Source organism: Lactuca virosa, chromosome 4, assembly GCF_052849685.1.
Source record: "Lactuca virosa cultivar CGN04683 chromosome 4, Lactuca_virosa_CGN04683_v6, whole genome shotgun sequence".
NCBI classification, from domain to species: Eukaryota; Viridiplantae; Streptophyta; class Magnoliopsida; order Asterales; family Asteraceae; genus Lactuca; species Lactuca virosa.
In genome coordinates, this window is record NC_136429.1 from 31155640 (window position 1) to 31167655 (window position 12016).

The window sequence follows — 12016 nt, forward strand, 5'->3', positions numbered from 1 at the left end:
ATTAGGGTTACATTCATGTAAACCCTAATACCCATGACCTTTCATTTCCATAGGATCCATGGGTTAAACACGCCATGGACTATCCATGAAAGCTTAGCCCAACCTAAATGAACTTGGCCCACCACATATATAAGAGTCTGTATTTTATTAGTTCCTTTTGATCACTAGATTAATTCTAAATTAATTCTTGATCATTACTAATTAAATAATATGATTTCATATTAATATATTAGAACTTATAATATATTAATATAAATCACTAGTATCATTTTTTCTCATTTTGTCTATCCAATTGTTCCGATGCCATGCAACCCAAATGGACCATGCCAAATCGGGTCAAGTACATACCAATTATAGTTATGGGCTTAGACACTAATCCAACAGTCTCCCACTTGGATAAGTCTAAAACTATTATTACGTATGACTCCAAAACCTGACTAGCAATCGTATCTCTTGAAAGCTGATGTCGAACTCTAAACAAATCAATGACGCGTCCATTAGATAAGGGATCATATATTCCTCCATTCTAGATATCATATGGATTGAGACATGGATTATAAGCATTCTCTCTGTCCATTTGTTGTTTCCTGATTTCCGATTAATGACGACCGACTAATTGAACAAATCAAATCAGTCCAGGCTTGGCCAAGCACTTTGGGGTGTCATCACTAAATCATCGAGGGGCCTACAAATATCGCTTTTATCCCTTCAAGGGTAAAAGGAATGGATAAACTTTGACTCATATGCTTGTTCTACTACTTGTTGAATCATACACAAAGGCACGTTTTATAACATCGAGTTACCAATGCATTTTCATACAATCAATGTATAACCAACTCATAGGCAACAACTCATATCTCTAGTTTTGAAGAATATAAGATATTATCGTCTCATGATCACTCGTGATAAAATCCATGAAGTGAGTCAAATTAGCGTGAGTTTAATCCAATACTCAGAACTTATGAGCACTCATGAATGTTGTAGCAAGTCTTGCTATGTCCACTACCTTGGACATCTACAAACCAGCTTCATGACAGTCTTGCCTTAATACCTACTTCCAACATATTATCGACTGTGGATGGTTTGAATAACTTATTCATTCAGGAAGAACGACCTAGTTATTCTGGAAGTCAAAACATGCAAAGTGAAACACAAGAGTAATCGAATCCAATATGGTCTCAGAACTTATGAATATAAATAGAACACCTTTTATTTATCACCATATTGATTACACATTATTCATTGCATATTGTTTCAAATTATCAACTTTATACTTGAATCAAAACAATAGTCATGCCATGCTCCAAGCATGCACACTATGTTTATCCAAACAATAGTCATGCCATACACCAAATATGCACACTATGTTTGTCCAAACATTAGTTATGCCATACACCAAGTATGCACACTAAGTTTGTCTATGATCTTTTACTTTGTGAAATAGATCGATTGAACATAATTCCAGTGATTCTCATTTCACAATCCCAAATCCTTACCGCAAATGCAAGAATTCCAAATTCCTGCCATTTACCGAAATCTTGTTAGATTTTAAACTTATATGCACTGATCCTCTTGTAATGATTATGCACAAAGTCACAAAGACTTGTCAACAGTCATTACAGAGTATTCCAATGGAGATCATTCTATGGAAATGAAGTCTCAAATTCAAAGTACATTGCTTTGAACATCCTTCTTGCATTAAGTTTCCTAATCTTACACAGATTTAATGAATAACTTCCACCTATGGGAATATTTCCATATTCTCATTTTGACTATCACTTCTAAACAAGAGTTGCCTCTTTTCAGAATATATCAATATGGTCCTCTCAAAAATTTACACCATACTTCCAACTGTCCCTGAGCAACCAATCTTTGGTAAACCTTAGATTGTCCTCGACAATTGCTTAATCAAATTAGTCATATCTAGTTCTAGTACTTTTTCCCTCTTAATGCCATAGGCATTTGGAAAATTTTAGAACAGATGAATATTATATCACATGCAATCGATCCTATATCTGAAGCATATGGAACACGATTCATGATGTCTCACATAAAGACATGATACTCGACCAGTCTCTTGCTATAATATTTCTATTTCTATTTGCCATGTTCTCACAATTCAGATTATGAAAAGGGATGTCGTAATCATAGTCGAATTTTAGAACGCAAATAACGGACCCATATATAGAATTTCCTTATGTTGATCCATTCCAACATAAAATTCATATATATCCTTGACTAAATATGATTAAAACCTCAATCTAAGCTTTTAGAATTGAAATGAAATATAATTTTCTCTCCCTTAATTATAGCAAGACAACTTTTCCCAATTGAAACTTTTTGTGTTCTATAATTAACATTGCCAACTTGCAACACTTATTATAATTATCATACTCCCACTTGCATGATGATTATTAACATAACACTTATACTCCCACTAGCTTTGACATGTACTCAGAAATCAGCTGGACTTCTAGAAATCAATACTTTATTGACTTTCTTACCAAAGTTCAGATTTCTGATACGAGATGCTTTGATAAAAACTTTATCAAAATCATACACCTTTCCTTAGATAGCTCATATGTGTGTCTAAACAATTTTAGAACTATGAAAAGGGATGCCGTAATCATAGTCTCAATTGTTTAGACCTTTGCCACTTCTCACAAGTCCATGTTAGTGTGCCGGTTAACCACACACGCTTTACTAACGACTTTGAGAATGCAAATATCACAATTGCTATCTACTTAAAATCTACTTAGTGAAAGCGTTTCCTCACCATCATTTTCATGAATCGGATAGAAACCTTATGACACTTAGATTTTATGGTGTATGTGTTCCTATCCATGTGAATTTGCCAAAACCATAATCACAAGACAAGGTTAGTGTCAAATCCAAACTCATATGGATTGAACTTGTGCAATCAGAACTCATATGCAAAGCCAACTTTAACTAGAATGGGCACAGAAATAGGAATATGTCAACACGATAGGTTATAAACCTCAAGTCGTGTGCTAGTGAAAAACTACAGGTTTTATTCTTGATTAGACTCTTTCAAGATCTTTTAGACTCCCGCTGTCCTCTTGACATATAAGACTCTCTTGCCAAGACCCAATCCTTGACAAACAAATATTCAAGAGATAGTGTGGATTCTTATCAAGACAAACACTTCACACAATTGGTCTAAGTTGGTCTCTGTTTTATCCAAAACATCACAACTTACCAATTTCAAATGTACAAGAGTAGGACACATTTTACTCTTACATTTGACTAGTGTTAATAAACCTTCTTTAAGATATGTCACTCAAGTTACAATCTTGGAGTATGACTCTAAGAATTGTTTTGGAACCAAGTATGACTCATCTTCTTGATTTAACCATTTCAATAATTCATGATTCCTCTTCTTAGCCATAAGAATGCACTAAGATGTCCTTAGAGGATCAATTGTGATATGGTTTCATAATCATTTGGATAATCATAAAAACACGATACTAAAGTACTCTCCCATCTTTTCAGATTGGAGAAACTTTTATCTTTCTGCCTAATTTGATTCATCTCATTCGTTCTGCCATACATTGAAACTTTTCCAATGTTTCAGAATTACACTTAGACATGTAAGTGTAACCATATTTACTAAACTTTAGTAAATCATGATGAATAGTCTTATCGATCTTTGTGGTTGACCTGACAAGCGCACAACCAAGTGTACCTGATCCCCTAGTCCTTCACTTGACTCACATATACATGTGAACAAGGAATTAGTCTTAATTTCCCAAAGATGAAAATTCTCATTCATCATACAATACAACTTGCATAATTCCAAGTTTCTATCCAACTGAAACTTGGTTGATGAGAATCTTTCCTTATTTGTTAAATTATGACACTACCACAAACGACAGAATCACACCATTTTCCAGTGTTGCTATCAATGGAATCATATAAACAACAATTTTTTTTTTCACAAATGCCACTGTAAGGATATTTAAAATAAATAAAAACGAAACTTTTTCTTTTAAAACTTGCGGAAAAACTTATCCTTACAATGCAAATGCATATGAAAACTATGTTGTTATCTATTCCTAAGCAATCTATCACAACTCTTAAGCAGCAGCTCAAAAATTCTGATCACCGAACCATGCGATCGAAATCCATCTTCGCGATCAGAATCAACTTACTCTTCTTTAAGCTTCCTCTCTTTTCTTTGATTCTTAAAACATCAACATGTGACCCAGTCACATCATGTAATAAGAATCTCCAAATAGGAACTTAATAGATTTAGATAGTGGACTTACTAGAATTAGAATCAAACTTTTTGACTTGACCAACCTTATGATCTTTCAGGTAAATAGGGCAGCTTCGCAACGAATGCCCCTTCCTTTGGCAATAGAACCATATGGACTCTTTGGTAATGGTACATGAGACTATCTCAGACTTAGCCTTTCTCTTTACCATTTGGTCAACCGAGTTGACTATGGCCGATCCCTTTCCATTGGGAAGAGAAAGCTTTTCTGGATTTTCAATGTTACCATTTTCAATGTCCATCGAAGTTTGGGAAGTTGATATTCTAATCAAATTTGCTTAACCAGTGCTCCAAATCATTGCTGATTCAGCAGCACCTAGCAAATAGATAAGATCATTAAGGGTCATGTCATAGTCTGTTTCATAGTAGTCCCAAAGGAAAATCACTATGTGACTTAGAAAGTGATTGAACAACCAACTTTCTCAAGACTTTTACACCCAACTCTCTCGGCTTGTCAATATGTGACTTCATCTCCAAGATGTGAGCACACATAGACCTGACTTGCCAATAGGGCTTGAGTGACATTGAACTATTCAAGAACTTGTGGGTTAGGAGAATAATTGGAGGAGGTGAAGGAAGAGAAGTATGATTTCCATGAACCAACCATGGGACATCATCTTCATTAGGAAAGCTTGCTCCTAGGGATTTGGGAAGATCATAGTTGTCTGAACCAGACATCTACACTGGGAGATATTCAAGTTAGTTGATTTAAGTCCTTAATATAACACCCAATATGAAATATTAAGGCTAGGACCCAACACAATACTTTTATAACTTGGAAGAGGGATGCCGTAATCCAAGCTATAAAATATTTGAAGGTAGGCGAATGACGATTCACCAGTTTCCACCATGAAAAACGAAATAGAAATATTAGGTTTTAATTGGATTTGAAACTCCTAGATCTTTTGAGATTCATTGAACTTTTCAATGGCATGTTTCAATCTCGATTGTGCCCTCTCAAGTTTTGTGACTGGGATGCCGAGGATCACAAAACAAGGTGTGAATAACCATGCAAATATACTTGGTACCCTTAATATTTATCACTTAATCGATGTGCGGGTTAACCACACGCGCTCCACCGATCCTATGATAAACATTAATTTACCATTTGCCTACCTTTTTAAATCCAGGTTAGTGTGCCGGTTAACCACACGCGCTCCACTAACGACTTAAGCAAAGTGCAAAGTGTAATTTCATGGGTTAACACCAAATTCACATTTTCCTAAAGTAACTAAGATTGGGAATTTATAAAAGGTTTAGTTACTTTATATTTATCATTATACTTATAATGAAAATTATAGTCCTTGTCCTACCCGTTCGGCTAACGACCCTCCACCAGTCAAGGAAGCGGTGGGTGAGAGTGGACACCCATTAAACTGCCATTTTATAGGCAGTAACCTTATACCCCCCTTATAGACCTGCTTCGTTAATGGGGCCTACTAACGGTAAGACTGACTTTGTTCTTATATATATATATATATATATATATATATATATATATATATTAACTTATAATACTATAAAGTATAAGGGTTGGATTTTAACTTTTAAAACTCTAGGGTTTGGAATTAAAGTGTGTGTGAGACTTTACAAATTCCAAAACTTGAGGGCAAGTTTTGAACTATTCAACAACTTTTGATTTTCATAACTTATGAGTTTAATTAAGGTCTTTAAAAACTATAATGAAGATACTCTTGAACATCCATAACTTGAGGACAAGTTATGGAGTTCATAAAACAAAAAACTCTTCAATTTTGTAACCTATGCATTTTAATGGATCTTTAAAAGAAATGTCTTTTGGTAATCCATAACTTGAGGACAAATTATGGACTCCATTAAAACACATTTAGATCAAGAATTAACTGACAAACAATTTTGCAAATAATTCTTATGATCTACCAAAACTCATAAGTGTATGAACAATCATATCAACAATTTCAAGAATTACATAAACACACATAAAGCTTGAAATTTTGATAACAACTTTGAAATTGGTTTACCATAATCATTACCACATCAAAAACAGGTTTTATAAGTCCAAAACAGTTTAAGGTAATGATTCTAGACCAATTCCAGCCTTAAAACTCAAAGATATGTTGTAAGGGGCCCAACTCGTCGAGTGCATGAACCAACTCGCCGAGTGGGATGAATTTAGGCATGGACTCGTCGAGTCCCTTACTGGATTCGTCGAGTCAGCTGACCAGACAGCATATAAACTTTGATTTTCAGCAATTTGCATCAAGTATAAAAGAAAACAAGCCTAGACTCTGATACCACTGAAGGGTTTTGAGCATTCTAACACTCCTATGGTGTACATGCAATCCTATAAACCTTGGATCTATGTTTTCTCTATTATACATGAAAATATTCAATATTCCAAGGTTTCATCCTAACTAGCATAATAAGAAGTATAAGTATCTAGTAGAATGACATACCTTTTGATGTTGTAGCTTGAAGTCTTGGAGCTTAAGAGCCTAGTGCCTCAAGTGTGACACCTCAAATGGTTCACACAACACCAAGAACCCTTGGAATAACTAGAGAATAAGGATACATGCACCAAATCCGTTTTTGCCCTCTTGTGTATACACACTAGTGCACATTTCATGAACTAGGAACCTCTTTATATAGTATGGATGATTAGGGTTACATTCATGTAAACCCTAATACCCATGACCTTTCATTTCCATAGGATCCATGGGTTAAACACTCCATGGACTATCCATGAAAGCTTAGCCCAACCTAAATGAACTTGGCCCACCACATATATAAAAGTCCATATTTAATTTATTCCTTTTGATCACTAGATTAATTCTAAATTAATTCTTGATCAATACTAATTAAATAATATGATTTCATATTAATATATTAGAACTTATAATATATTAATATAAATCACTAGTATCCTTTTTTCTCATTTTGTCTATCCAATTGTTTCGATGCCATGCAACCCAAATGGACCATGCCAAATCGGGTCAAGTACATACCAATTATAGTTACGGGCTTAGACACTAATCCAACAGGTTCGACAGTTGTTGATCGGTAATCAGCTTCAGAGTTAGGTATGTTTAGTTCCACATGGTTTTTGTTCAGTAGTGTATTGGATCAGTGGATTAGTTTTCAATGCATTCTTGATCATTGGCCATTTTGTTCATCGTCAATGGTTGAGGTTCTTTGAAAGTTTCGACCTGTATCAGTGGAAGTTCGATGGATGCGTCAACTTATCGTCAAGATATGTACATTGTACCTTTTGGTTTCTGGGTATGGGTATCCTCAATTGTTGGTTATGGAAGTATTGTTCATAGGGGGCTCGGGTTTGGAAACTGTCAATGGTTATTGGGAGTTCGGACATCAGAGCGGTATTGTTTAGTTTCCAGGTGTGGCTTTGGATCGATGCAAAATCCAATTTTGGCATGTCGTTTCGACAATGTTGGTATTTGGATTGATACAACCAAGTTTTTAGCATCATTTCTGGATAACTTTAGAAGTTTTATCGAGCTAGTTACGTATTGGTGGAATCTGTTCAGTTTCAGTCAAGGGGTAAGACCTTGTTTCAATCATTTATAAGGATGTTTTTGTTAACAATTGAGGTTCTTCATTTCATTAGATCTACTGGTGCTTCACCATTTGGGTAAGGTGGTGAGGAAAAAGGAATGTAGTAGATTTTGGGTTGGTTTTGGGTCCTTTTGAGGGTGTGTATTGTGGTAAGTTCATTAGATATTGTCATGAGGGGTGTATGTGGACTGAACAAGATAACAAAGGAGCACTTGGTTCAAACTATAGGTATGGTTCTTATTTGGGTTATAGCCTTTGAATTGGAACAACAATACAACAACCTATCTCATTCTCTAGTTGTGTGTGACCATCTTTTCGTCTGATTTTGCATTGCTGGTAGCCTGTTCTGTGAAAGGAATTGGGTGTTGTAGAATGTATGGCTCATGTGGTGTTTGGTTAGTATTGAGAGTGATATTGATTGGGTTCCTGCAAGTTGGTGGGTTGATGGTTGTGTATCTTCAGGCCCCTGTGGATAAAGTTGGAAACATTATCCATTATGGAGCTATTAGGAACCAGATCTGAGCTTTAACGAAAAGGTCTTAATGTATTAAGTGATTAAAATAAAGTTTGGCATGGACGTCGTACGCGGGGCGTAATCTGGGCTATGCCCAACGTATCCTGATTTTTTCCCGTTTTCTGGATAAGACTTTACACCATGCATAGGATGTACGCCACCCATAAGTCAACGAAAGGTGTCATTGACTTTTTGACCAGTTTGACTTTTGGTCAACTGTGAGGGGTTAAGGATGTAGAAGAGCAAAATGGTCTTTTACCCAAATGAGGATTTATCTTGGTATTTGGACTTGCTAAGTTGGAGTATTTACCTTAATTGCTAAATAGGGTTTGGTTTTGGATATGTTTAGTGGGAGAGACTTTAGCACTGATAACTCGTGTGTGAGATCTATTCATTTACCGATCTACGTGAGTCTCCTCACTATACTGTAAGACACTAGATGTTATTGGATTGTTATTGTCTTTGTCACTCTTGCATGTTATGTATGTTGGGCGGGGCCTGATGAATACCAGACCGGGCCTGATGAATGTCAGGCGGGGCCCGATGTATGTTTGGTATGTAGTATTTTGGGGAACTCACTAAGCTTTGTGCTTACGGTTTATGTTTACATTTCAGGTACTTCTGGTTCTAAAGGGAAGAACTCGACGTGATTGCATCGCGTTAACCATTGTTCCACATTTTTTTGACTTGTGTTGTACTCTGATAACTATTTGATACATTTCTATACTTTGATGGGCTTTTGGAATGAATGAATGGTTGTTTTGGTTGACTTAAAAATAAAATTTTTACTTAGTATTTTTTTTAACGTTACAATTCAGGTTGTGCAAGTTTTAGATCAGAAGGATTCGTATGTCTGGATGATAGACTCAGATGGGGGGGGGGGGGGGTTAGTCGGTGAGAGCTCATATAGATCATCAGTTGTTTCCTGCTAACAGGATGAGGGGTTGATGGAACAAGTTACCTATCAAGGTGAATATTTTTGTTTGGCGTCTTCGACTCGGCTACCCACTCGCTGCAACCTGGAATTACGAGGGGAGGATTTGGATTCTCTGTTGTGCCCTTGTTATAGTGATTTTGAAGACATTAATCATTTGTTTTTAGTTGTTCGTTTAAGGTACAACTTTGGCATCAGATTGGGAGGTGGATGGAGAAGACTATTCCAAAGTTTGAGAACTTATATATGTTTTTCCTTTGGATCGATGGACATAGTGTGGTTCAGTTTCATAGATTGATAGTAGACTAGGTGCGTGTTACTCTTTTATGGCATTTATAGATGTATCAGAACGCGCTTGTGTTCGGAAACTTAGAGGTTATGAGAGTCTCATTATTTGATTTCATTTTTTCGTTGTCTTTTAATTGGTGTCAATTTAGGAATCGTAAGTCTAGTAGTAATTGGAATGAGTGGATGCAAAATCCACTGATGAACTAATTGTTCCATTTTTCTTTTCTAGCTTCTAGCTAGATTTCTATTTTCTCCACTAATGAACTAATTGTTCTTTTTTTCTTTTCTAGCTTCTAGCTAGCTTTCTATTTTATCTTCAAGCCGTTCAAAATAATAATAATAATAATAATAATAATAATAATTTATTCACTAAATGGCTTTATAGATTTATTCACCCAATTAATTTTACAAGGGGTGATTCATAAGTTTTTGTAAAGAGTAGGGGTGGTACTTGTATATTTGAGTCTTTGACTACCATTAATAGATTTGTTCGCCGAAAAACAGTTAAACAGGCGAAATCCCCAATCTTTCGATAGAAACGAAGGCGAAATGTCGCAGGCAGTCTTCTCCCCGGGGCACGTGATCATTCCGGCCTCACGTGTCAAGACGTCAGCCGCCGACGGCCTCCACCTTCCTTCATCAAGTGTTCACTTACTTCGCCGCACAAACCACCGGCGGAAGCCGCTGCTACGGTCACTCACAACGCCTATTCGGAGCTCAACCAATTTTTCCTTTGATCTCAAAAGTGGCAAAGGGTGAGTACTAAATCAATCCTTTTATTTGGCGTCCAATTCAGATAAGTTTTTCCTGATATTAAACGCAGAACATTTGCTCGATTAATTTTCAATCACAGGGTAATCAATTTTTTCTTTAATTACCACTGTTTGCTGTGAAATTTGATGTTATGAAGTTAGAAATGTTGTAAGTTAGGGCATTTTCAATACGAATGCCCTAGTTGGGAGAAAAAGATTCTGAACTTTCTATCGGTGGATTGAATCCAATTTTGTTGTTAATCCTTCTTTACAGAATGAGTCAATTTCATGAGATTGAACTCAGGGTTAGAGATTACGAATTGGATCAATATGGAGTTGTGAACAATGCCATCTTTGCTAATTATTGTCAACATGGTGAGTCTTTACTTCAAATAATTCAATTAACTATTTAATGAGATCAAAAAAAAAAAAAAGCTACAATCTTTTCAACGTTAAACAGCTCGGCATGAACTTATGGAAAAGATTGGAATAAATATCGATACAGTTGCTCAAACTGGCAACGCAATAGCTCTTTCAGACTTATCACTCAAATTTCTTGGACCTTTGAGAGTATGTCTTTATATTTTTTAATAATTATTCTCAAATTCAAATACCCTTTATAGTTTCTTGATGTTATTCTGGTGAAAACAGATTGGAGATAGGTTTATTGTGAGAGCGAGGATATCTGACTCATCAGCTGCTCGTATATACTTTGAACATTTCATCTTCAAGATCCCAAATCAAGAGGTTACATTCTTTTATCCTTGGTTTATTTAACTCGATTCTAAGATGTTAAAAGACAGAAAAGCCCTTCAATGGTGGTATTTTTTGATGTAGCCAATTTTGGAGGCACGTGCGACTGCAGTTTGGCTTGATAAAAACTATCGCCCAATTCGTGTTCCACCAGAGGTAAGATCCAAACTTGTAATGTATCTTCGTCATGATGAGGGAAACTGATTTTATCATATTTTATCTAACCATTTTTTGTGGGAGGAATAAAGTATTATAGGTATGTTTGCATGATAAATAGTACGTGTACATGATTAATTTTTCATAACTATTGCTCATCATGTAATTGTAGGCCTTGTTTTTATTCAGTGATATTATATACTTATATATATAATGTTTATTTTCAGTTTTTAGTATTGGTATCATTATTTGTTCTTGAAACTTGAAAGTGTACTTTTCATGAAGTGGAAATTGTTTGGAATCTGTGAGAGTGAATTTGTAAAACTAATTAAAGCAACACAAGAAATCTTGAATCTTGATGAGAAGTCACAAACATTGCAAAGATGTATTCATTTCTTCAAGGATGGACCCATGAATTTTTTGAAGAGGGGGCAAAAAAAAGTTATGGGGACAAAATATATTATCTTAAAGGGGTCAAAAGATATTATTTATGAAAAAACATATTTAAATATTAGTTTTCTTTTTGTTGTGGGGACAGACAACACCAACACCCCCCCCCCCCCCCCCCAAGTGTAGGTCCGCCCTTGCATATCATGATGAGAAAGTTTCGTATAACGGTTTTTTGTTCCGAAAGCTTCACTCATTGTTAAGAAATCGACACCTTCTCATAGGGCTGAGCAAAACTGAAACCGAGAAAACCAACAAAAATTGAAACTGAACCCAAACAATCAATTTTGGGTTTTGATTTTTTAAACCGAAAATTTTGGTTT

General features: G+C 35.5%; 1 protein-coding gene across 1 annotated transcript; it reads left to right on the plus strand.

Moving 5' to 3' along the window:
- The first annotated feature begins 10091 nt into the window (after positions 1 to 10091).
- LOC145109661 (acyl-acyl carrier protein thioesterase ATL3, chloroplastic-like) lies at positions 10092 to 11488 on the plus strand. Its single transcript, XM_079046857.1, has 5 exons — positions 10092 to 10340; positions 10612 to 10712; positions 10798 to 10907; positions 10989 to 11084; positions 11175 to 11488. Exons 1-5 carry the CDS (start codon positions 10135 to 10137, stop codon positions 11292 to 11294), a joined length of 633 nt encoding a protein of 210 aa, XP_078902983.1. The 5' UTR covers positions 10092 to 10134; the 3' UTR covers positions 11295 to 11488.
- Positions 11489 to 12016: the final 528 nt, after the last annotated feature.

What these genes read in the sequence shown, in the direction of transcription:
- LOC145109661 (XM_079046857.1), top strand. Translation starts at nt 10,135, where the DNA reads ATGTCGCAGGCAGTCTTCTCCCCGGGGCACGTGATCATTCCGGCCTCA. An exon ending in TGCTAATTATTGTCAACATG is followed by an intron (nt 10,713 to 10,797) that starts GTGAGTCTTTAC and finishes AACGTTAAACAG; the next exon opens with CTCGGCATGAACTTATGGAA. An exon ending in TCAAGATCCCAAATCAAGAG is followed by an intron (nt 11,085 to 11,174) that starts GTTACATTCTTT and finishes TTTTTGATGTAG; the next exon opens with CCAATTTTGGAGGCACGTGC.